This window comes from Acipenser ruthenus, chromosome 26, assembly GCF_902713425.1.
Source record: "Acipenser ruthenus chromosome 26, fAciRut3.2 maternal haplotype, whole genome shotgun sequence".
Lineage (NCBI taxonomy): Eukaryota > Metazoa > Chordata > Actinopteri > Acipenseriformes > Acipenseridae > Acipenser > Acipenser ruthenus.
In genome coordinates, this window is record NC_081214.1 from 3,043,166 (window position 1) to 3,069,908 (window position 26,743).

General features: G+C 45.0%; 1 protein-coding gene across 2 annotated transcripts in view; it reads left to right on the top strand.

The window, feature by feature from the left end:
- Positions 1-26,743, top strand: part of LOC117430839 (large neutral amino acids transporter small subunit 4-like) — a 29,888-nt gene continuing 3,145 nt past the window's right edge. Inside the window, exons 1-14 of one of the 2 annotated variants that reach the window (XM_059000549.1) lie at positions 1-155; positions 3,189-3,394; positions 10,080-10,278; positions 10,479-10,534; positions 10,896-10,972; positions 17,353-17,445; positions 17,989-18,122; positions 19,774-19,976; positions 20,440-20,586; positions 23,328-23,345; positions 24,869-25,007; positions 25,207-25,339; positions 25,744-25,817; positions 26,529-26,652. In XM_059000549.1, the coding sequence (XP_058856532.1) occupies positions 3,235-3,394; positions 10,080-10,278; positions 10,479-10,534; positions 10,896-10,972; positions 17,353-17,445; positions 17,989-18,122; positions 19,774-19,976; positions 20,440-20,586; positions 23,328-23,345; positions 24,869-25,007; positions 25,207-25,339; positions 25,744-25,817; positions 26,529-26,652 (1,557 nt within the window). In that variant the 5' untranslated portion in view covers positions 1-155; positions 3,189-3,234. The remainder of the gene's footprint in view (positions 156-3,188; positions 3,395-10,079; positions 10,279-10,478; positions 10,535-10,895; positions 10,973-17,352; positions 17,446-17,988; positions 18,123-19,773; positions 19,977-20,439; positions 20,587-23,327; positions 23,346-24,868; positions 25,008-25,206; positions 25,340-25,743; positions 25,818-26,528; positions 26,653-26,743) is intronic. The other variant, XM_059000550.1, reaches the window with a different exon arrangement.

The window sequence follows — 26,743 nt, forward strand, 5'->3', positions numbered from 1 at the left end:
TTGAGCTAAATAAAAAAGAGGAAATTGAACAGGGAGCACGAACAGACTCGAGTCAAGGAAACACTGCAGCGAGCAAGCTGCACCTACTAGCATCACCAGCGCGACATCAATCCCGAGCGAGCGGGGCTGCAGATTTCACTCAGGACCAGTGACAGGTACGAAGAGAAAAACAAGCAACGCATGACCAGGACACCGTGGCATGCAGAACAGCAGCCCTGCAATTAGATAAGAGCAAATCCAATACTGTCACATCTTATTAGAAAAGCATGCATTGAGGGTGACAGTTGCATTGAAGTATGGATGATGATTTCAGAAAGCCATTTTGCTGGTGAATTATTATTCTATTTGAAATAACAGCGGCTGTATGAAACATTGTTCCCCGCATCATGTACCTGGGTATTTACAGGCTGGCTTATTCTGCGTCAAGATTGCTTACTGACATAAAAACAGAATTGAGATCACCCTGGGGAAAAAAGGCAAATATATCATATATTATTGTTTGATATAGATGTGCATGTTTCTAATTCTTACTGGATATGATGGAGCGAAAACAGCGCAGCGTTAGCTACCCGGTGAATGGTTTGTATTACCCCTCTCTGCGGGGCTGCAGTAACAGTGTGGGGGTAATGATCGCGTTACTGGTACTTGTATAAATGTGTTTAAACAAATACAAACTGATTTCGTTTCCACTGAAACACGCGGTGGTTCTTTACGTTTTCAGTATGCGCTCTATAGGGGAGATTGGCTAGAAATAGTGAATTGAAGGGTTTGATGAATAAAACAACGCGTAATATAACGGAGGGCTTCATGTATGACATTTTACACGAGGAATTTAAATAAGCGTTCTCTTAAAAAAAAAAAAAAACAGCGGTATGTTTCTAGATAAAGGTAAGGCTATGTGTTTAGATGAAAAAAATATTAACAGCGAAGTTGAAATATAAATAATTAAGAGGCTATAAAATACAGGGCAGTGAAAAAAAACAGCAAAAAATACATCAAATCAAAATGAAATCAAACACTCCTTTTTTTTCGTATGTTAGTTATTACTGCTGACTTGAAGCAGATATTTGTCATTGTCATTCATGGTCGGTTAAGCATAGGAGACCCAGAACAATGTTTTCTCTGGTGTGCACTGGCTGTATCGCATAGTATTGCGGATCCTGCTACTTGTGGTGCATGCATATATTTCTTCATTGAAATATTAAAGTGTCCGTATGCTTCCTGTGCAAAACAACAAGATGATAGCAAAGTAAGACGTATCTCTATATATAGGTATGTGGAGGTTACGTTAACAACTACACAATCACCCGCGGAGCTTCGTGTGAGCCGCCTGTAAGTATCTATGCAGACCGCGAGGTGTTTGTGACAGCGGGGCCAGTCCAGTTCAGACCAGTTACAGCGACTCGCTTTCCTCCATGCAAAAACAGCCTGTTTCACTTGAATGCTTCACCCCGTTATTCTGTGAACACCACCACAGCTAGCGGACCAGTTTAATGAAGATTTAGTGTTGGGAAAAAAATAAAACATGAGTTTTATTTAAATTAAGCAACCCCCCCACCCCACCCCCCAAAAAAAAATCCCGTTTCTAGTAATCGTGAGACAGTGTTTACTTTCTCGAAAATCAGGTTGTCAAGTTTGGTGAATAGTTGTTAGAGCGTTTTATATCGTGTTATATATTCGTCGAGTAATTACTAGAGAAGATACAATTACTATTATTTATTTAGCAGACGCCTTTATCCAAGGCAACTTACAGAGACTAGGGTGTGTGAACTATGCATCAGCTGCAGAGTCATTTACAACTACGTCTCACCCGAAAGACGGAGCACAAGGAGGTTAAGTGACTTGCTTAGGGTCCAACAATGAGTCAGTGGCTGAGATAGGATTTGAACCAGGGACCTCCTGGTTACAAGCCATTTTCTTTAACCACTGGACCACACAGCCTTAGCGACGAAACAGCGGGACTCGACTCCTCTGAGCCCCTCCACCCCCACCCTGAAGAACAAACACAGAAAACCAGAACATAAATACTCTCCGCGTGCACATTGCAAAATCTCGCGCCGCGCTGGTTCGAACCGGCTAGAACTTGGCGCACTTGGCTCCCCCCTACAGCGCTCGCGGAGCTGCGGGCCAATGGAAGACGGAGAAGGAGAGTCGATTGCCCAATCAGCTACCGGCGGGAGGAGCTTCGGCGCCAAAGTGGGAGGAGGAAGGCACTGACACGCGCCTGGCTCGCAGAGTGCGAGCGAGGACAGCGTTGTTTACGTGAGACTGAGGCGCTTACCGCAAAGCAGAGGAAATACACAAAATGAGTTATGAATTCGATTAATTAATTCATTAATTACAAAAGCAAATGAATTGAAGCACCCTGCCAAAATTCAACCCATTTTACTCGTTGTCGTGACCCACACAAAGAAGTTAGAACCAGTCTGAGCGGTCTTGTTTTTGCCACAAATACCAAATTACACACGTTGAAAATGGCGTTTTTTGTTCGCATTGATGTGGTTGAGAGGAGACAAGCAAGCAGTTGCAAAACATTAACATGCAAGCGGGCTGCTGCTGTAGGCGGTGCCTAATGCATTCATGCGGGGTACCGTTACTCAGCGTAACATGAGTCGGGGAAAAACAAAAAAAATTCTCTGTCACGCACAATGACGTGCGAAGGAGATAAATGGTTTGCTGTATGGTAATGAGGGTGACACCATCGCCAACTCTGCAGGTAGAGCCAGGCATTTGTGCTTCAGTGCTGGAAAGGAACAAGCTGCACTCTGGCAGTAGTGTGGGTTTGAGTTATTATTGAAAACAAGAGTTAGGAACAAGCTGGTGTTACAAGAGTTTAAAAGCAAAGACCATTTTCCTCCGGCTATGTGTATGTTATGTATCATTAAAACATATTGTGTAATACAAAGCAAATGACACGTTAGTCTTTGGTTCTCGTTGTGTAACATTAACCATGTATCCTTTCAATTGTTCATTGTAAAGACTGGAGTAAAAGTTTGAAAATACCCCCCTCAGATTCAAGTAGATTTCAAGGAAACGCCTGTTCATTTTACAAAACTAGACCCAAACAACCAAGCCATGCATTTCAAGGTCTCTTCAGCACTCTATCTCGCTTTGAAATCAAAGCCGCTAGTTTTATTTATTTTTTTTGCTGTCTTCATGCACTGCTTCTCCCCGTTCTTCCCCGGCAGGTCGGAATCTTAGTTTCCCGGTCATCCACGCCTCTCTGACGTTGCCATGGCTCCGACGCTTGCCACTGCTCACGCCCGGCGCTGGTGGATGGCGGTCACCGCGGTGATTGAGAACCTCCTCTTCTCCGCCGTGCTCCTGGGCTGGGGATCGCTCCTCATCATGCTCAAGTCCGAGGGCTTCTATGCCTACCTCTGCCACGAACCAGGTAAGTCTAAGTCCCCTGAGCCTGTATGCGTGTGCATGGCCCCTGACCTTAAGTGACCTCAGATGTCATGTCTCCATGGCGACCTCACTGTACACAGACACTACCTTTCACAGAGGCGGGTTGCTGTTGGTTATCAGATAGCCTGGGCTGACTTTGCACAGAGCTCAACTGTAACACTATCAGAGGGAACTGAAACAAGGCTTCCAGGACAGTGCAGCGGCTGTATTTATGAAAAAGAGAAGGACAAGCTTTTGTAAAGGGAATGGGGAAGAAAAACAAAAAAAACAAAACAGTTAAGGTATCTAATCTTCAGCATGATATGAGATACCTGACGCCTTGTCCTCTCAGTGTCTGCCAGCAATTACTGTGAGCACTTTAGCACTGTGAGACGTGAAAGCAGAGACTGATGGTTCCTAGACCTTCATTGTTTTCTGTCTTTTTTCAATCCACTCTACCTGAAGTGAATCAGTCTTCCTTTCCCCTGAGCAGTGCTGACCTGGTTTTGTTATACACTAGGGGGCAGTATCCCCAGTACCCTGACTGTGTTATACACTAGGGGGCAGTATCCTCAATACCCTGACTGTGTTATACACTATGGGGCAGTATCCCCAATGCCCTGACTGTGTTATACACTAGGGGGCAGTATCCTCGATGCCCTGACTGTGTTACACACTAGGGGGCAGTATCCCCGATGCCCTGACTGTGTTACACACTAGGGGGCAGTATCCCCGATGCCCTGACTGTGTTATACGCTAGGGGGCAGTATCCCCGATGCCCTGTGTGTTATACACTAGGAGGCCGTATCCCCAATGCCCTGACTGTGTTATACACTAGGGGGCAGTATCCCCAATGCCCCTCAGTTGTTGATCATACCAACGTGTTGCAATTCTTATGCTTAGAGGCACTGGGTAGACGGGTGGTGAAAGCTGGGGTGTGTGCGTTTGCTGCACTCAGTGATCTTGCATTGAAACACATGCATGGACTGAGACTGAGGTATATGTCTATATACCTACTGACAATTATTATACAGATCTGTCCATATCCGCAACTAGTAATAGCTTGTTATCAAAATCATCTTAAACACAGATGAAGGCAATAAGTCTACAGTACCCTGTACTGATAGTTTTACCTTTGTACTGTAAGCTAATACCCGAGGAGTCTCATATTTGGCAAAAGGACCCCAAAGCAAAACTGCGCGGGGATGACAGCTGCACACAAAACTGCTGGTCCCTCGTACGTGATTTTAAAATGCACCTTTGAAGATCTGAATGTTTTTTAGGACATGCTGACTGCATCCGATTCCACATATTTTGGAGTCCAGAGTAGTGTAAAGTCCACAAATTGTACTACTGTTCCCAGGAGACGGGCTGAGTTGAGGTACCCGCTCAAAAAACGTGCCTGTGCAGCTGATTTACTAAGCTGGGTGTTTTCTGCATGTGTGCGTTTCTCACCAGCGATAAGAGACCAGGCGTGGTTTGGACCCTTCTTTTTTTTATGGCACACTGTTAAACAAACTGAGTAATCGACTCAGCTCTGATTGCAACAAAAGCATCAAACTCAGCACAAAGTGGGTGGCACTTTGTACTTTTGTACAGTCTGAAGGTTTCTGAGAAAGACGAACAGATGAGGTCTTTGGAAACCAGTTGCTGCGTCCGCGGTATCGGAGAGCTTTAATTACCTTTTATCCCCAGCGGTTAATTATCTTATCTGTGGTTTAGGATTCTGTTTTTGCATCGAGTTGGAATCTGCTTGTTTTTTTTTAATCAGTTATTGCGAGGCAATCATAATTACTGTCATGACTGACCTTTAGTTTTGACTTTGTAACAGTGTCAGGAATTTTGCAAGAGTTGCTCCTAAAACTCTTACAGGTGTCACCCCTGAACCTGTAGATTCCTGGAATTGCCCAGGCGAACAATCTAAAGTTACTGGAACGCCACGAAAATATAGATAGATATAGAGTCATGTGACTTAGCTTGCCTGTTATGAGAGTTCCGGTCTGACTAAGGTGAGCCCACTCTTGTGTGTGCTAATAAACTAACAGGAGAGTTTGTCAAGTGGGCTTATTTAAAGTCTACACAAGAGCCTGCCAGTTATTCTACTGCAGTGATCTTCAATGAACGGCTTCCGAAGCCTGGAGGTTTGACTGTGTTTTGTGATCGAATGAACCACCCCACATGCTACAAGGCTCTGGCTAGTTTTCTACCCGCTACTGGAAAGCTGTGAGAGCAGATAAGTTAATCTCCTAAGCGCTTTCTTTTCGGTGTAATTAGAGGTACTGCTGATCAATTAGAAGCTGTTTTTTTTTTTATCCTCTACACCTGTGCTTACCGGTTCTCTTATCAGTTGTAAAGAGTTCCTGCAAACACTGAGCTCTGCAGGTTTCCTGAGGGCTTATCTGCCTCGTTAATCTTTGTGACCCTCTGAGAGGACAATGAGATTGCCTGCTGGAGGTGGGGGGTGTTGGAGGGGTACAGCAGCCCTTTGGTTGGCAGTCAGTGGTGATAGTTTCTCAACGCTGCCTCTGAAATCCGTTTTATTGCACATTGAGACTGATGACCTTTGAAAGCTAGGAGCTGGCACGCTGTTTGGGCGAGATTACGACAGCCAGGATGAAAGTGGAAACTGAGGGGAACTTCACAAAGACCTTTACTCCAAAGTCATTAGCACCATTTGTTTCTGGGGAAAAAAAAAATCACTTGAAATTCACTGACAGATATGATCTACTTTTTAATTGATGTGAACTTCCTGCTTTACAACAGTGCACGGTCTGTTTTCACAAATGGCTTTGACTGCGTTTCCATGGAGACACAACACCCCCCACCCCCCCTGCCTCCTCATCTGCCTCGTCACCTGTGTTAAAATTTTATTGTGCCACTTAACTAGAGTGTATTAAATAAACAGTGGGCTGGTTTAGTGCCCACTCCTGTGAGGGGGAGCTTTGTGCTGGACCTTGTTACACAGCGTATCCTGGGCTTGATTTTGCCGCACGGTCATCAGCCCGCGGTCTTCAAACACATTCTTGCCCAATCTGTATAGGCCAGGAGGTCAGAGGTTAAACACTCAGTCTCATTTATTTAAAAACCTAGAAGCATCAGTTAATACGTAACAGAGGAGTATGGATTGCTGACCGCGAGAAGCTGCACATTACTCGAAAGAGCACAACAGACATTCACTGTACAGACCTTTATCAGCTTCAAGACAGACAGGGGAGTAAAAACCCTCAACTGGCACTGCCTTGATGGGTGTGTTTGTCACTTGCTATCTCAGCGTTTGAATTCCCTCCCAAAAGCCAGGACTGGTCACAAGACAGCTGGTGTTTCGACTGACACTGATGGACAAGAGAGCGTGTCGATTTTGGGGTCAAGGGACTAGTAGTTTAGTTAATAGTTTAGTTCAAGTAGGTGAATTGTTCACCCCTCTGCCTCTCCCCCTTGACTGAGCTAGCACGTTATCGACTTTTCACAGTCCTAACCGTAGAGCCACAAACAGGGTGTTTCCTGTGCAGCCCCAGCCTGTGTGTTCTGCATTGGGTTCCTCCACCTCATTAAACTCCAGACAGTGATGCTGGCAGGACCGCTGGAAACACAAGGGAGTCCTGGAGCTCAGGAAGGATGGGCACCAACCTGCCATTCCAATAATAGCAACAGGCTGTTAATCCCCTCTGGCTTCATTGTAAATATTGACCGGTCCCTTGGCAGCTGCAGGCATCCTGTGTAAAAATAGGCAGACACTGTACGCTGAACTTCTCAGTTCTGTTGCGAGACAGCATGGGGAAAAAGATGTGTACAGCAAGTTGAGGACAAGCCTGATTTAAGTTTGATTAGCCATAGAAGTGGATAGTCATTGCACAGAGCAGCTACCCACTGAATCTTGCACAGCGCCCCGTACTATAAATATAAAAACAGTGTGGCTAATTTTAATGTGACGTCACTGCTACCTGATACAAACTATCTGATGTGATACAGCCATTTCGGATGGCTGTATCGCATCAATATCAGGGTCTACTGTATCTTATACAGAGGTTAGAGATGTTTTTAACTCTCATCAGTTGCTCGTGCTGCCAGTCTGTCTGAAAACTTCAGGAAACACCTGTATGGTTGGCGCACTGTGGCTTCTTTGTAGCGAGGAACAGCTAACCGTTTGTGTAAGAGTCATAACACCCTCCACCCTGGGGGCTGTCACATGTGAGAGTCGGGGTAACCACCCACTCAACAGCTTAAACAAAGAGCAGGGCTGGGTTTTTTGTTATTTGCACAAGCCTCCTGTACTGAAAGGAATGTGCTGTTGTGGGTTTTAGTTCAGACTTTTGTGAAGACTGCCTACAAGACCCTGAGTGAAACATCTGAATGGTTTATTTCAGGTTCAGTGACATTTTTTTTTGGGTGCCTTTCTCCTTGCTGAAAAAAAAATTGGGCCAGTGATGATTTGGAGTAAATCGTTTTGACCTTGTTTCCATGAGCAGGGACTGAGCGCCAGTCCGAGCTGATCCGGGTTCATTTCTCCTGATCTCCCATCGATAGCCTGTCCGAGATCAGTGAAAAGACGCTGTTTCCGTGCAATGCGACTTTTTGCGACAGATGTTGGCGGTTCTTTCCCAGCAAGCCTTGCGGCTAAGGTCGCATTCATTTGTTTGCAAAACCGAAAGGATGGACGCGATTGCTTTGCTACTGATAATCCGAACAATGCTTTAGAGCTTTTTGTTACTAAAAAAAACAAAAAACGAGACAAGAATATTAAAGCACGGAGGCACCAGCTCACCCCTGATAGGGATAAAACGTTTACGCCCACTCGTCACTTGATTAGTCAGTGTTGTGACTTACTTCCACCCAATCCGCTTTGACCTGCTTTGAGAAAGGGTCCAGAAATACTGAGGGGCAGCTCTGATTGAAAGCCAATGCGGGTCGTCTAAATTTCCATGGAAACGCAGTGTCAGGGGCAGCAGGGTTGAGTGGTGCATGGAAACAAGGTATTTGAGAACTGGGGCCGTTGTTGTAAAATGACAGACTCTTAATGCAGGATGCTGTCAACATTATTGACTCAAAAGAGCCTGACTCAGCAAAGCTTTCCTACAAAACAGCTGCTGTTTCCATACCACCACCCCCACCCCACAACTCCATCCTCTTTCACTCGCACAGCGATGTGGGAAGCCTCTTGCAATCAAATAACGGGAAGCGTTCACTAATGTTCTTGTAACACTTTCAATTCCCCCAAAAAAGACACAGTTAGACACTGACTGTGCAGCCCACATGTTTTACACATGCGCAATTTAAAAATATGGAGCGCGTTCACATTTAAAAGAATTACAGGAACTGAATCTACACGGTCTGTAATTGCCCTGTAATAACACAGAAATTACACGTGCTGCCGTGTAGCTGTGCTGCTGCGTAACCGCATCTGCAATTACATGCACTTAAAGAACAGTGCCTGTATGTTTATCACTTTCTACTGGTGAACATGTCAGCTGCCTTCCAGACAAGACAAGATTCCCCCTAATATTTGTCCCCCAGGGGAACGAGTATTTGTTCCCACCAGCAAACATTTGTTCCCCACTAAATGCATGTTTGTTCTTTATCATATTTTTATGTAATTGATGCGTGTATGATGCTAGTAAATGTGAGCACTGTTGCCATGCTGTTATCATGTATTATTGTAGGTGAGACCTGTCAGAGGGAACTGGGTTTGGGTTAGGGTTAGGGTTAGGGTTAGGGAAAGTTGTCTCAAAATTAAGGTTTTAGTTGAAGTGCATTGATATAGACTTATATGCAAAGAAAGATGACTTTGTTACAAAAAAATAAGGGGGTACAAATATTTGGAAGGGGAACCAATATTCCCGAATATTGGTTCCTAGAGGGAACGAATATTCATTCTTGGGGGAACATATATTCGGGGGGAACATACAGTATATTCTCTGACAGAGGTGCTGGTAATTGAAATGTTCCTTAGCCCTGGGGTTCTTGGGTATTGTGAAAGGCAGCAGCTGTCACGTGATCACATCACTTCTTCAGAGGAAGCAGATCTGCGTAGCAACACCAAGGACTTCTTAACACCCCCCCTGGGCTGTTTACTGTGGGCTTTTACAGCTGTCTTCTTCCTGTCTTTGTGCTCGGTTATTTATCTGCTTGTTTTTGCAGTGTTCCTAACCTTTCACCCAGTTCCCTGGGTCCTCAGTTAAACCCTGCCCTGCCAGAAGACGCTTCCCATGTAGTCAGGAAGGCCTGGAGGATAAGAGGGAGGGCAACTTAGTATTGCACCATAGAAGAGATAGGGACTCTTTCAGAATGTATTCAAATGACATGCAAACACATTGTTCCTTATTCAGAACCCTTCAGCAATCACAAATCACTGCTGCATGGTGGTCTATTTAGTACGTTTTAACACAGTCTAAATAGAGTCGCTGTTGTGGACCAAGGTTATGAAAACCTCTAGCAGTGCGTGTGTGAATCTCTAGTGTACTGACATCTTTAAAAGAATGAAAAAATGACTTGACCTTATTTTGTTGCAAATTAATGATTCCTAGTTAATTAGCCACTTATTCATCTTCCAAAGTCCCTTACATCTCTGACTTGAGATCTGAGAACAGAACCGCGTTTGTTGTTTTTTTTTTGCTGTTTATTAAATCTATTAACTTCCCTCTCTCTCTCACTCTCTCTCTCTCTCACTCTCTCTCTCTCTCTCACGTACACAGAGAACCGGACTAACAGCTCTGTAGATGGGAACACCATGGACGTGGTGATCCGCATGAACGGCTGGCTGATCTGCAAGGAACAGGACGAGATGCTGAACCTGGCCTTCACCGTGGGCTCCTTCCTGCTGAGCGCCATCACCCTGCCCCTGGGCATCGTCATGGACAAATACGGGCCCCGCAAACTGCGTCTGCTCGGAAGGTGGGTACAGCGGGCACACCGTGACAACCTTGCTGTATTTCTATTGGAAAACTGTCCCAGCATACTGTGACGAAACTTTCCCACACTCAATTGTGGTGATACCTTGTAGCAGGATCAGCTCCATATGTATATATACAAGACCCTGTGTGCTACTGAACTGTTCAGTCTGAAAAGTCTGAAATGATATTTGTTCGTTTTAGTGCCTGCTTTTCTGTGTCCTGCATACTCATCGCCTATGGAGCAAGTAACCCAAACTGTAAGTTAAAGCACAAACATTTTAGAGATGCATCATTTACTGTTGATGGACAGACACTCATAAAGACAGCCATCAGATCGTTTTTGATTAGTGTTAATATATTATTATATATTGCTACATTTTAATAAGATGCTATTGTTTCAATGAATTCGTTCAGCGTCTTCATGAAAGAGAACATTCTTCGGGATGTGATTAGGGCATGTTAAGACATTAAGACCTTGGCTAAGTCACTGTTTTCAGTACTTCACGAAGGCAGCGGCTGCAGCCGTGTGTATAAGCCTGTGCTGTCTGTGCTGTATTAGTTGCAGTGGGCTCCTGTGTTTTTAAGCCGTGTTTGTTTGTTGTGTGTTTTTCCCCGCAGCCCTGTCGGTGCTCATCTTCATCGCTCTGTCTCTCAATGGCTTTGGTGGGATGTGCATGACCTTCACCTCCCTCACAGTAAGCCACGTTCAATTTGCTGTGTTGTGTAATTATACTGTATACAGGGCTCCCCCTTTATAGCGCTGTGGTCCGGAGCCATAGTTAAGAGACCGTGCTGTTTGTGTTCCGCCTTATAACCAGAAGACTAGTGTTAGTGTAACGGCTCTATGGGACAAATGGGAGCCATGACTGTACTGCCTTATAACCTGTTCTGCAGGTATACAGGGTTTAAAAACAATGCTCCTTTCATTAATCTGGAGAATGCGCTCTATTCAATTCGCTAAAGGGTTATTATTAACTAGGACTAAACCAGTTATTGACCCTCCACGTTCGCCTGACTGTCATTTAACTGGTCGTGTTTACTGTCTGCCCTTCAAACACATAATGTGCTGTTGCCCTTCCTCCTTGCCATTGTACGGAGATCAGAGGACCATAGAGCTGCTGGCTTTACACTCCCCCACAATGGGAACTGAAATCCACAGTGGTGTGTCTTGTTTTGCATGCTTAGCTAGATCCGTGGGTCCTATCAGGAGAGGAGGGAGAGGATCCACAGAAACAAGCTTGACTGACCTCCTTTGACTCCCACAATGCCTCTTTGTTATGAGGATAGGGCTTTCATTGTTTAATTCGGGGCTGTCCAATCCCGATCCTGGAGGGCCGTTCCACTCCAGGTTTCACAGGTACAATGAGATAATGAGCTACTTCAGGGTCTGGATGGAGGTTTGATTGGTTCAGTTAAACAGTTTAGAACAGGGCTGGAACAAAGACCAGGAGTGGAAGGGCTGACTTTGTCCACCCCTGTTTGAATTGAACCTAGGTGTTCGATCGATTAATTAAGACTTGGCTGGAGCCTGGTCCTGTTTTTGGAACAGACTAATACTCTGTTGACGTTCCCCTAAGCGATACGTGATCATCGCGTTTTCAAAACGAGTTAGCGAATGAAGTCAGGTGAATTTCCATGATCTTACACAGAGTGGATGTAAACTACAGACGTCACACACAGGGGCAACACAGGGTCTTATTGAGTAGCTGGAGCAGGGTTAAGTAGTGTACTCTGCTGAAGCCCACAGAATGAATGGGTATGTGAGTCTGGGAGCAGACTGAGTTAAGGATCGCACTTGTGAAATTCAGCTGGCAGTGCTGCAGCAGACTTGCCTGAGAGCCTCATTAGAGACAGCTGGTGCGGCTGCCTTGTTCTTCCAGTGGATTGATCAGCAAACAGAGAGCTTCTCAAAGTGTGACATCGTGTCCGTCAGCACACACGCACACACAGAGCCCTGCTTGATTCCACATCGCTACCCAGATCTGCTGAGTTCGAGTTTTTATTTAGTAATTTATTACTGCAGATCAGAAGCTCTTGTTAACTGCTTGCCTGTCAGTGTCCACAGCTAGGGCCAAAGGTTTGCATCCCCCTATAGAATGAACTCATTTTGCTTCATGAAGTCCAATGAAACCTGTTGAATAATGTTACGTCAGCATATTGAATCACACACCGCTTGGTATTTTTCCATATACTTAACGAAAAAACTGACACAAATTGAAAAACGTGACATTTCAAAATCTAACACGAAATGCTGTACTCTTCCGGTAGAGTTTTGCGGTATCATTTGTAGTTTCTTTGACGACACGATGTTAAATAAAAGATCTAAATTCACATGGTTCTTTTTTTTTTAATGGCTGTTTGCTAGCGGTTCTGCTTGAGTTTCTTCAGGGTAATTCGATGGGATTATATAAGGGTTTTTCAGTAAAGGGAACATTTGTGCATCTCATTAATCCTACTAGAAATACACCTGCAGGGCCGGCACCCATCCCTTCTGTTCCTCAGTCTTGATCCTCTCTCATCAGCACGGCTCCCAAGCAGGAAACACAGATCTGCAGCCTTCCCTGGTTTCAGCTTCCTGCTGGCTCTCCACAGCGCCTCTGGTTATCACATCAGGGCTCGCCTCAGTGGGACGCAGCTTTTAAACAGTACAGTTTAAACAAGCCTGGGCAGGCAAGTGGCCCTGCAGCTGTTTACAGCAGGGGAATCACATGACCTGGGTCGTTGCTATCTTAGCGTGGCTGTGGTTTTTCTGTTGCACTAACCACTCAGAGCAGCCGTGTTTGTTTTTGCTGCGTAAGGCAGTGCCTTTGCTCTCTTTGAAAGTTTTTTTTCGATGTGTTTGACTTCTAAGCTCTGGAGAAGTGAGACACTTACCAGCGACTTTAGAAACCTTCACAGCCACTGTCGGAGACAGAGAGAGGCTATTACTGCATTAAGTGCAGTCAGCTACCAGCTTCCTAACGGAATAGCAGGTACTAATGAATAATAATGAGTGCAGTTATTCAACAGCATGAAGCAAACCCGATTGGTAACTCTTTGCCACTGAAAGCACGCTCGCTCGTGCTGATTATTATAAACACATTGTCTGCGACTGTAGTTATATACTGCAATGTACAGTGAGAAGTTTTTTAAATTAGATTCTGCCATTTCCCATCGTGACCAGGAGTGCTTTAGTCTTTCAGCACACCAGGAGAGCCTGTGTACCTGGGCAGCTAGCTAGCTACAAGAGGTTCCTAATGGGGCATATCATTGATCCCTGAATGCTTAACTGAAGCTCGCCGCATGACAGACAGATTTCAGAAATTAGCTAAAAACACTTGTTTTATCAGGGTCCTGTTCTCAAGGATAGGTTGGGAGGCAGTGAAAGAAAGCACCGAGGCCCCTTTATACATTATCTGTGCTGCTGCAGTGTGCCGGGAACAGTCTGATTCACCTGTCAGGTCAGTTACAATGGGAAGGGCTGCTGTGGAAGATGCCGCCCAACATTGTGATTTCACTCTGAGTGTCTAAAAACCAGATCAAAGAAACCTAATCCAGGTTAACCAGCAAACAGGAGCAGCTAATCGAGTGTGGTTGTGATGGGGCACGGTTCCCCAGGTATTATTACACAGGAGAAGCAGCTCATTCCCATGTGTAAGGTGTGCATTCGTGGGCGTATAAATTAGTGAAGAGTTTACTGTGAATTCCTTAGAACGGAGGGAGGGGAAAGGAGAACCTAAAGGTTTTGCAATCACAGGTGAAGGAACAGGGCTGAGTTCAAATTGAATGACTTCAGAACGAAATGCAGAAGAGATTCAGGTGTTATTCCCGAGTCCTGGAATTCATTATGAATTTGAATTTTAATCAGTTCGCTTTATACGCACGCAGAACAAGAAGCCTGGCTGAAAGGGTGCAGACTGAGCGCAGTCATGCCTGCCAGTGTTGAGCTGCTAATGGTGAAGTGCCAGGCTGTGATGCACACAGCAGTCCCAACTCTCTGTCCCATCAGCTGACTCAGACTCAGGGAAAGGGAAGTGAGCCTGGCTGGCTGGCTGGCCCCTCCCTGTACAGAGCACACTGCACACTCAGCACTCTGCCACTGCAGTAAACAAGACTGGGACAGTGTGAGAAGACTCCGAGGAAAGAGCATTGCACAACGCCTCCCTCCTTCTTTCCTCTTCCCAGCACAGACCAGGTCACCGGCTCCTGGGGTAATATTAGACAGCGCTGTGCATTTTTGTCTTGTCCGTTTTGCTGAGCGACCCGCGTCATCAGAATTAACCTCTTCACTGCTGAGCTAAAGGGACCTGTTTTTTTTTTTTTTTTTTTTTTTTAATCTTACAGCTGCGTAACGCTCAGTCGTTAAAGTAAGAGACATTTGGAGCTGGCATCCCATCTGTTTTTTTAATCCGCTTCTGTTTAACTCGGGTGTGCGGCGAGATCTCAGATGAAAACCATCCCTCCGAAAACAGAACCCAAAATGACTTTTTAACAGTATTTATTCGTAGCTTACAATCAGGGCGAAGCCCTTTCATTTTTAACAGTATATTAATATCGAGACCTCCCATCCCCTCTCTTGGAAACTGATAAATAAAAAGCAGGTTTTTTATATTGTAAGTGCACCTCAGCAAACCTACTAGACCAACCATACAACCACATTTCTACATCAGATGTATTTCTATCATAAGACTCGACTCTTATTAGCTTTGTGAGCCGTTGACCTTTACTGAGCAGAAGATCGGGTATGAAGATGTGTGTCAGAGGTCATGTGCAAGCTGAGTAATCACAGAGCCAGCATGAACCAGTGCTGTTTACCAGTGACTCATATAACTCAGGCACTGGCCGGTCCAGACTACCCCACATACTTCCCTGTTTACTGGAAACGCAGTTTGTTCTAAATCTACTGCTCTGTGTTCCGGGAAATGCGTGCCTCCGCAGAGGACGATTAAAGGAGCTGCTGTCTCGTTTTTCTAAAAAGACTCATCTGGTCTGCGCTGGCTTGATTACGTGAGCCACGCAGTTTATTCAAGTGCAAACAGGAGGGCAAACTCCTGAAGGGGACTGACAGCCTGTGTGGTTGCTGCCCGTTGCCTTGTCCAACGCAACAGCGGAATGATTAAGTCACCTCCCAGCTAACCTATAAGCAAACTAATAAACCCCCCTGGATGGCTTTGCTTGTGTAATGTACTGTATCGGAGGTTTCCTGCAGGGTGGATGGTGAATCATTAGCCCCGCGCTCAGGCTCATTACCCTGCTGTTACGTGCCGATCAGTCATAGTCCAGCAGGCAGCTCGGCTGCACAGGTTTTATTATCCCCTGCACTGCGGGCCATTACTTCTCATGCGATGGTGACGAAACCTCAGACATCAAAAGTTCTAGAATTTAGAACGTTGGTCATGGCGTTCTGTTTTCGTGATTGGTTGGCTTAATAAAAGGCTTGAGAACCAAGTTTGTCACAATTTGATCCCCCACTGCAAACAGACCCCAGCTAAGTAATGGAATGGGTTTTTGGGTGGTGGTTGTCTTAAGAAACGAAGCTGCCGAAGAAGGCGAGCGGCGGGGAGTGTTTTCTCACAGCCTTCCCAGGTGGCTCTTGGTCTCCTGCTTGAGTCGTGACCTTCGTTGCCTAGCTGAGCTGCCGGCACTGACCTGCCAGGTAGAACCTGCTCTCACTCTCAGCTTTCACAACGAGGAGGCAATATCCAGGATTGCTTTTTCATTAGCTTTACCAGTTCTCCTGAGCTGCTGCAGGGAATGTAATTGAACATTCAAAATGAGGGAAACAGATGAGGGTGAAGTAGCTGACACCTGATTGGCGATTGATTAGAAACAATAGCGTGTAGTCACTTAGAATTAACTACTAACGTCAAATGAAACCTGCTGAATAATTATATGTTAACATGTTGAATTACACACCACTTTGTAGTTTTCAATATACTTCATGAAAAACTAAAAATTGACATTTTGAAAGCTAACAGGAAATGCTGTACTATATTATGGCTTCCAGTAGACTTTTGCAATATCATTTTGTAGTTCATAAAGTTTTTTTCTGTCTCAATCCTGAAATTTTAAGTGTTTTGAAACTTTTGGCCAGAGCTGTGTTATATTGTTTTTTTCCCCTGAGCCATCCCTTGTTCCATTAATCCCATTGTTTTGAATGTGGTTTCTGTGTTTATAGTTAAATAAAGCAGACTGTCCCGGGATGTTTCGCAGCCTGGGCTCACATTTGCAGCTGTGATTCATGCTCTATCATGTGTCTTCGCGAAAGATTTAAAGGGGCAGGAACAAAACAAGCAGGTTGTGAAACTATTGCTGGAGCCCGCTGACATCATCGTCCCACTCAGCCATACTGCCCACGGGTCTCGTCTCTCCCTTGACCGAAGCAGCCAGAGCTGTTTGTAAAGCTCTGTTATATGAAGCAGTAGAGCATCGTCCTTCTTAACTATTCTTATTAATAAACAAATAGGATTAATTCAACAATCCTTTAGCTGTAAAAAAAAAAGGCTTTAGAAAAAAGGTTATGCAAACCAGAACCGACTCACACACTTAGCTGTTGGTCTGTCCAGTTTTCTATCTCATGCAATAGATAAAAAGCAGACTGCATTAAACAGCATCTGCCTCTATCTTGTAATTAAGTCTGTTTTTTCTTCAGTACTGCAGTAAGCTGTGCATCGCTTGCTTGCACTTTATCTCTGTAGCAATCGGCAGCCCTGACCTTGTTTAAAGTGTGCTGGGAACACGCTGTACTCTCACCCACGCACAGGCCTGCTAACCCCGCCTTAACCCCACCCCCTGTCATGTAACCACACCCCCTGTCATGTAACCACACCCTGGGCGATTTGATCACACCCACTTAGTGATCATCAGCATTAAGCTGTTGTATTAACCAAGTGCCAGGGTCTTTCTAACTTAATTAATCATACACTGTGCATCCGTTCAGTCAACTATTGGCCAAAGGAATGTAAAGTCATTAAACATAGATATACAATACCCAGAGAAAGATAGAAGGGAGGGGTGCATACACAAACAGACAGACACATGTATTCCTTGACTGTGTTATCAGGTCTATTAATGGGTTTCTGTGTTTTCTCTCCAGTTGCCGAACATGTTTGGGGATCTGCGATCGACCTTCATTGCTCTGATGATCGGCTCTTACGCCTCCTCTGCTGTCACATTCCCTGGGGTTAAGGTAACATGCAAGGCAGTGAAGTCCATCAGAGTGCATTATCAAAGAACAGAGTGCATTATCAAAGAACAGAGTGCAATATCAAAGTCATCAGAGTGCATTATCAAAGCCATCAGAGTGCATTATCAAAGCCATCAGTGTTGCTCTATGTTGTACTTTCTGCTGGAAACTCATATTAAAAATCCATTAGTAATCTACAAAACAAGGTAGTGTTCCAATAATATTTTATAAGGGCGTGCTGATACCTGTACTCACAATTGCCTTTAAGAAGTATTTATCGGCAGGTATTAAATAAATCCATTCATTAATGTGCTGATTTAAAAACAGACAAAGCTTTCTTTCCCTCACCTTTACAATTCACTTCCGCACTGAGTGTTTTAAAAGCCGATTGGAAGTGCATTTTCCTCTCACCCAGGGGTACTTTGACTGCCAGGTTACCGCCTCTGTTTTGTAGTATGTATTGCAGTGTGCTAAAGGGCTGTCTTTTTGTTTGTGGGCAGTCTGATTGTGACAGAGCTCTACCCTTACTGCCCCTCTCCTCTGCAGGTGATCTATGACCTGGGCGTAACCTTCATCACTATCTTGTTGGTGTGGGCGGCCTGTTCTGGTCTCGTCTTCATCAACTGCTTCTTCAACTGGCCGCTGGAGCCCTTCCCTGGACCTGAGGACATGGACTACACGTAAGTGACCCCCCATGTCCACCTCACCCCCATGTCCACCTCACCCCCATCACACCTCACCTCCATCACACCTCACCCCCAACGACCTCTCAGGGCATGCAATCACATGATGGGGAAAATGTCCGGTAGGTTAGTTTGTAGGATATCAATCAATCAATCAATCGCTTTATTTATCCAGAGGAGTCAATTGAGAACAAATCCTCCTTTGCAATGACGAGCTGGCAAGAGGCTCCCAGCATCACAGCAAACAACATCCAACACAAGAAATAAGAAGTAAAAAAAAAAGAAACACATCATCAATCATAAAACATAAAACTCAGCAGCAACTCAGCAGGCACCAGTCACATGAAAAGCACAAAGCATGAGAATTGCATTGTGAATGCATTGTGGAAAAGCATGGTGAGCAATGGGAGAATATGTAGTGCTACTAAAAGAGATGCTGTCACTGGAGTTCTTTCTCAGCATCTTCATTCGAAACGCTCGTACTTACAGTACCTCCCTCTGGGCTCAGGGGTAACATGAGCAAAACACCACCTTAGGGAGCCTAAACGAGCCCCTGGTTAAACTTGAGATACCTCTACACAGAACATGCTGTGAAAGATGCCTCTGCAAACTAGGGGCTGGTACAGAACAGCACTGTCATGTTTTCACATTCCTGTCTTTTATCTTGGACTGCAGTGTACAATTACAGTACACACCCTGCGAGAAACACATTGCCCAATACCACCGCTCTTCTCTGATTACTGGATTGGGGCTTTGTACACCGTAGACAGGGTGCTGAGAGCTTGCTTGAAATCCACACTGAAGACACAGTCTTGCAGTACAGCACTGTGATCTCACTGCTCAGCCCGGGACTGTGTTTGCAGTAGAAATCCCTCTGATCGCTGTTTGTTTTCACAGTACCAGCTCTCACTCGACACCTATTTCATGCTAAATGTGGAAGCCTTTAGCTTTGCAATTGGAAGGCTCCGGGGCTAAGTGTTGATACAATATCGGGCACTAGTAACAATAACAGTGATGGTAGTTCTAGTAATATCAAAGGGGTCTGATGTGAAAACAGTGGAGCCCGAGGCAAGGACAAACTTTAGATATGGGAAAACAACCGTGGTTTCTCACTGCCGCACAAGTGGAACGCTTCTCTCCCCCTCCCCTCCCCTCCTCCCCCTCCCCTACCTCCCTCCCTCCCCCTCCCCTCCGCTCCCCCTCCCCCCTCTCCTCCCCCCCCTCCTCTGCCAACTTGACCTCATTCTCCTGCTGTCCTTTGGTTTAGTATTTTGTAACTAATTCAGAAGAGCTCTCTCAGCACTAAGTATCTTAGTGCTGACATATGGGTCAACAAAGTTTAGGGTTACCTTCTTTAAGACACAATCGAAATATATATATATCCCCTTGTCACTGTGTGTATGATTGTACCACATTAAGTTTCCTATCTGTGTGTCTATTTTATAATGCATGTGTGTTTTTTTTTTTCAATGTTTTGGCAAGGCAAATTCTCAAACTCCACAGAGTACTCACAAACTGGTTTATCTATTCAGGAGCACAGTAACATATAACCGCACTCGACGAGGGCTTCGCCTGTTTAGTCCTGCTGTGTGTCTTGCAGTTGCGTGGTTGAAGTTGGGCTCACAGCACTCTGTTCTCTCCACCGCAGGGTGAAGATCAAGTTCAGCTGGCTGGGCTTCGACCACAAGATCACAGGGAAGCAGTTCTACAAGCAGGTGACCACAGTGGGGAGGCGGCTCAGCGTGGGCAACTCCATGAAGCAGCACCCCAAGGACCTGGCCACGCAGGAGGGCAACAAGCTGTGCCTGTCCACCGTCGACCTGGAGGTCAAGTGCCAGCCCCAGGCTGAAGGTACGCCCTGGGGGTCAAACAGACCACTGCTGAGCTGCAGGGTGGTGCAGTATCTCAGCTGTAACCAAGGCGAGAGCAGGAGTTTAGAACTGAGAGCCTCCCTGCTCAGAGCTTCAGCTGAGTATCTCTCCTTCAATGCTGTCATTTTTAAATCCCTTCATTTCAAATAATGTTTTCTAAACTCTGAAACATTTGACATTATTCTGCTGATTTCAGTACCATTTCCCCTATGCTGTTTTGTCCTGATAGTCCTGATAAGTCATAGTGAAAGGTACAGTAAAGTGTATGAAAAAACATGGCAAACAATGGTAATGTATATGTTATAATTGTGGGGAAAGCATAGGAAAACTGCAAAATGTTGAAAAGTTCAAAGCGAGATGATCAGGGGGGCTATGAAAGCAGTACTGATTTGTAGGTGTGTCCCCTGGGCAGCGTTTCTCACTGTGCTCTCTGCCCCTCACAGAGACCCCCTCGTTCATGCGCAGTATCTTCAGCCCCATCTTCATGCTGAGTCTCGTCACCATGTGTGTCACCCAGCTCCGCCTCATCTTCTACATGGGAGCCATGAACGGAATCCTGGAGGCACTCGTCGACGGCAACCTGGACACAGGTGAGCGCTCACCACGGCAACAGGCCCCTCCTCCACTCTCTGATTGGCCGACTGATGTTCAGTGACCTCCTGCACCATTAGCCAAAAAAAATAAATAAATAATGCGAACAGAGATTATTTTGTGATGAGATTCTGTCCTTTTTCCAGCTCATCTTCCATGGCAGGAGAGAATTAGCCGGGTTAGTTTAGAGGCTCTCGCTCCGAAAGCCACCAGAATTAGCCTTGGCAAGGACAGACCTTGGCAGGCAGGCAGGCAGGCAGGCAGGGAGGAGAGTGGGCCCACTACCTGCTAATTAACTGGGGATTACATTTCACTGCAAGCCTCCATATCCACATTTCTTTGTGTTGTGTGTAAGAAAGCTAATATATATATCGCTGCAGATTAGCCATGTGTGTGAAGCAGTAGGGAAGGGGGAGGGTGTTTTTGCACTGGAAAACACAGCAATGATAAATCAGTCATGAAGAAGAAATATCGAAAAGATGAGTTATGGCCTTATTGGTTTATCTGCCTTTCAATTCCAGTGTACCTTGCATAGCCACTGTGGTGCCACCTACTGGCTGATCTTGAAAGCATTGCCTCTGTTCTTTAATGAACTCCTATTACACTGAAAGAAGATAAAATCCTGCTGAGGTTACAAAATGAGACACACCTTGAGAGTGCTGAAGTGAACTTGACGTAACTAGTTTTGGTTCTAGTTTTGTAAAATGATCAGGTGTTTAATTCTTTCATAAAATAGGAGCTCATTAAAGACTGGAGTAAATGGCACTGGAATGAAATCTAGCACTCAGAACCCCACGTAAAGCCGTAAACCAAGAGAATTAGGATGTAAAAAAAGAGGCTACAAAATAAGAAAAAAAAAAAAAAAATGATTTACTTAAACTACCTGCTGTGTTTATTTCAAGTTGTGTAACTTGAGCAACACAGAATATTTTATTAACTGAAGTGGAAGGCACTGATAATAATCAGCCCCATTGTATTATTCATAGATAGATCCATTGTTAATCCTTGGGATCCAGGTATTGTCCCTGAACCGCGGCAATGTACCTTCGGGAAACAGAGGGTTCATTTCAGTCTGGTTTAATCTCAGCGTTACACAACAGGCTTTCTGGGTTTTTTCCATGCCCGTAAGCAGATTTAACAAACTCCACTTTGTAATCTTTGGAAGTCAAGCTAAAAAAAAAAAAAAAAATTCAGCAGCAGCAGCAATATTTTTTTTAGCTCAAATGGGATTTTAAAAATAAGTACGGGATCCAGTCTGAGCTGGTTGAGTCTGCTGTGAGCTGTGTTTCAGAGTGCTTGGCTTTGAGAAAGGCTGCGGTTGACTCAGGAGCGATGGTCGGTCACACGCACACACACAGGAAGACCATGTAAAGGCTCTGATCTCAGATCATTCTCCTGCTGACTCTACTGCTTCCCCTTCTATCTTCTTCCCATTGTGGCTTCCTCTGTGTGTGCGGCTCATTCGCTCTGAATCAGCCGCAGTCCTTCACAATCGCTGCTGAAACTCAAACTCACTGAGCCTGCAGTCAAACCCTTCCTGTGGCCTGCTTTCTGTTCCGCTCCCTTTAATTTTGATTCAGTGTTTAAGTTTGCTGTGGTTTATCGTGTAAAAGCAGTTTATTTTTCCACACTTTATTTTCACACACACAACACTATAAGTTCGGGCAGAAACCGTTTCCTGTTTAAGGTCACTTCCTGTGCAGCAGGTATTAGCGCCCCACATACAGCCAAGGCTCAGAAAGGCTCAGGAAATAGACTTGGACGAGGAACCACGCTGATCCTCATACGTTAAATAAATTGGCATTCACTTCAAAGCATGAATAAAATCTGTAACACGAAATGATCCACAGCAAACATGAGAATGTATTTTTGTAATATGAGTCTCACTTTCTTTGTCTAGTTTTTTTGTTTTTTTCTTTTTTTCCATTATGAAACTCAAATCTTTTTTTTCCGTCTTTTAGTTTAATGTCTTTAAACCTGTTGTTGTGTACGTGCTCTCAGTTCTGTAGCGCTCAGTGCTTTTTTGTTTAGCTCACCTGGCACCCCTGCGGTTTTCCAATAAAGCGGGTTTGTCCTGATAGTAATTAGGAATGGTTTAGGGAGGCTAAAGCCAGAGGGATTAACTAGAGCTGTTAACTTGGGCTGTGGTGCAGACCCTCCCCTAACCTTTACAGGACTTAGCAGTGGAGTTAAGTGCTGTTACTCTCTCTGTAATTCCTCACTCCCTCGCTGAGGAATGGAAAGCACTGAGGTGTAAGCAACCCAGGTACAATTTCTGTTAAAGCTAGATTTTTCATTTGCTCTCTAAAAACCAGCAGCAAGCTGAGATCACTGTTGTAAAAATGGATTGGGCCGCATCACAAAAGTGCACATCTCAGCTGGTACTGAAATAAAAACTGCCACAAGAAAAAGGGAGGCTTTCGCTGAGCTGCAGGTTGCTCTCCCTCACCTTGATCTGCCATGTACTTGCATTGTAAACAAGTTTGAGATGCTTCACTGCATTAAAAGGCCTTCTGCTGTCTATACTGTGTTAGTCTTGCATGAAAAAGCAATGCTGGCATCAAGGTCTTATTTCTAAACGTTGTCAATCTTTCTCATCTGGGCTTTGCTGGTGCATTCTGGGATGCTGTGATCTGACCGCCCTGGTCCGTTGGTGGTGTTTCTATGGCTAATGTTTCTCGCTCTCTCTCTCTGTCTCTGTTTTTTTGTCCCAACGCTGCTGCTGCTTGCTTCGTTACAGTTGGAAAGATGAATGTTGGTAAGATCGCACTCACAAATGTAGTTCCGACTGGGGTTGTGCAGAAACTTTCCCTTTAACGTCCCCCCTTAAAGATTTCCCTTTAAGAGCAGTGATTAAACTTTAACCAGTACAAACATAAAAGAATTCGGTCAACCATGCAATGAAATGCGAATCCAGACACCTTAAAGGGAAAGTTATTTTAGCCACGATGCCCGTCTAAAACAGCTGTCACCACTCAGAGCAACCCCTCCAACCCTCAGATTTCAAGCTGTCATGCCTGGAGTAGAGTTAACATGACCTGCAGTGGGAGCTAATCTCCAGTATACAAAAATAAAACCCATTCAAAAATTTTAAAAAAAACTATTCATAGTAGCATCAACACCCTCAACACTTGTGTCCATTACCTACTGTAATGGTTGTAGTTCATTTAGGGTGTTTTTCACTTCTAAAGATGTGTGCATATACCAAACCCTGCTGTTTATCCTGTGAATACAGAGATATTATTGGGCATGTCTCCCACTGCCACCCCATCAAAAAACCCCTCCCCTCTCTCTCTGAGACCTAGGTCACACTGTGGAGGCTCATGAAGGGTTAACTCTGCATTGCCTGCTGTAGAATTATTAGAAATAGTCCTTGTGCTGCACATTGGCACAATAGCTTTTTTTTTTTTTTTTTACTAATAACAACAATAACCTACTATAACAAAAGGGAGGATATTTATATAAGACAGCAGAGCACGGGAAAGCCCTCCGCCCATCACTTCACACTGAGGAGCCTTGGAATCCACTTCAAACTGTCTGTAAACTGCAGAAGCATTTCAAGATCTTGAGACTTTGAAGACACCGAGAAAGACACCTGGTCGAAACGTTTCTCAAACAAGTGTATTTTAGTATTACTCCAAACTACTAACACTGCTGTCTTTAATATAAGGGAACACAAAGCCTTTGTGGCTTGGAACTTGGTTTGAGGAGGTTTCAGGCCGCTGCACGGCACACCTGGGGTGGCTTGAGGTTTGATACAGCAACCTCAAACCAGGACTGCCAGTCTCCTGGAACCACGTCTCAAGCCACTGTTCCTGAAAACGTGGCTTTGTGTTCCCTCAGCTTTAGATACACAGAAACATATCGGCATAGAGAAGTAGATTTAGAGCAGGCACCGGTGCTAATATAGATAGATATCTAGTATGTAAACTGTATATAGCAATGTGTAGGTAATTCATGGGTATATATGGATAAGTTCCTAATAGTAGCCTAACCTAAATAGATGTCCCTCATAAAGTTTACTGTGTGGTGTACCATGGTAAGCAAAATGCACTAAAGCATAAGTAAATCACAGGTGGTAAAGCTTTGTAAAAACCATGGTTCATGCATCATGTATAATCGCTAGTGTATATTAATACAGCGGTGGTGGGGATGTGTTCATGTTTGAACCAGGGCTGCTATGAAGTCAGCTTGCTGCAGTCTCCTGGTCTGTGGATAACCCTGAAGCTGCTGCTGCTGTGCCAGGTCAGTGTGACGCTGCTGTTCTCTTTCTCCGCGTAGTGAGTCTCTACACCTCCATCTTCGGAGTCCTGCAGCTGCTCTGCCTGCTCACAGCGCCCGTCATCGGATACATCATGGACTGGAAGCTGAAGGAGTGCGACGACGGCTCAAAGGAGGACGACGAGAAAGAGCCCAGCAAGTACGTGACCACCCCACCCTTCAAATAACAAGCAAGAGAGCCGGCGTGTTAGTGGCGTTCCGGCACTAGAGTCAGGACCACTGCACCGCACCGCACAGCTAAATAACGCACAGTACTCGCAGTTCTGTTTAGCCAAACTGCTTTTACTGAGGTACACCATGATGCAAGGCCCGTTGCTTGAACCTGTTTCTCTCCTCAGGGATGGGAAACAGCCGAAGAAACGGGACCGGCAGATCCAGAAAATCACCAACGCCATGCGAGCCTTCGTCTTCACCAACCTGCTGCTGGTGGGGTTCGGGGTCACCTGCCTCATCCCCAACCTGCCTCTCCAGGTGAGTCCCCTGTCCGTGGGGTGCACAGATCCATACCGTGTGGACAGCTTTCCCATATTAATAAACCTCTCTTCTATAAAACATTTGCTCATGCCTTCGAGAACCGAGTAGTCTTGGATCTGCTAAGATGAAGCCTTTGAAAAGTGTTTCAATGATGTAATCAGGCTCTGCTGATCCCTACAAACAAGCTTGTGGGAGCTGGGAGTCCCGCTCTCTGCAGTACTGCAGTGTGGTGCTGCCTCCTAGTGGACACACCTGCTCCCTGCATGCCGACATACATTGCAGACCTGCGGAGCACTGCTGTTGTTTATTAGACAGGGCTCCACGTGTGGCTCACCTGGTAGGTGTTGTGGTATCAGATCAAACCGTTCTGTCCTTTCTCATCCCCGGCTTCTCTGTTTCAGATTATCTCGTTTATTTTGCACACGGTCGTCAGAGGATTCATCCACTCTGGAGTCGGAGGCCTTTACGCTGCTGTGTAAGTCTGACCCAGCTTCCCTTCAGATATACAGGACCATCTTTTCAAAGTGTTTCCTCCATTCTTTAATCACTCAACTATTTTTTCAAAGGAGACAAAAATCAGGTTCATGTTACAAAGTAAGATTCAAAACACACTGAGAGTGCTGAAATATATAACGTAGTGGTTTGGCTCTAGTTTTGTAAAACAGGAATTAATTAACGTTAACGAATAGAAGTTAATTAAAGACGTAAACGCTTGGAAAATGTGTCCCACAATATTGTATAGAATAGCACGGATTTCAGGCCGTGTTAGATATGAACTTATATAAAAGTATACATTTCTCCTCATCTCTGTATTTTACAGTTTTTAAAATACTAGAACCAAACAAATAAGCAATATAACTCCCTATTTAGCAGCACATGCATGGACAAATACTAAAGGAATTAGGAATTAGATCAGAGTTGCGTCCCAAAGCAGGTAAATACTTGTTCTGAATGATCCCTTCATGGTTTTATGCTCTGTGAGGTTTTCTTCATGCCTTTGCTCCAGCACTTGTTGCTATATTGGGCTCAGGATCCTGTTGTCTGGGGATCATTTTGTAAAGTTGACATGAAGGAAGATATAACGTAATGACGCATATATAGCCAGTCTCAAGCTGCTGTGTAGAGCAGCTGTGATAGAAGCACAGCCTGGTAAGAATGTATCTGACCCCCCCTCCCCCCCTCACAGATACCCCTCGACGCAGTTCGGCAGCCTCACGGGGATGCAGTCTCTGATCAGCGCTCTCTTCGCTCTGCTCCAGCAGCCCCTCTTCATGGCGATGATGGGTCCGCTCGAGGGAGACCCTCTCTGGGTAAGGACGCAGTGGAGACTGAGTGTGCCTCCAGATACTTCCAGGCTTCTTTTTTTGATCTTTTCAACACTGTCTTACTACAGTGTTCTAT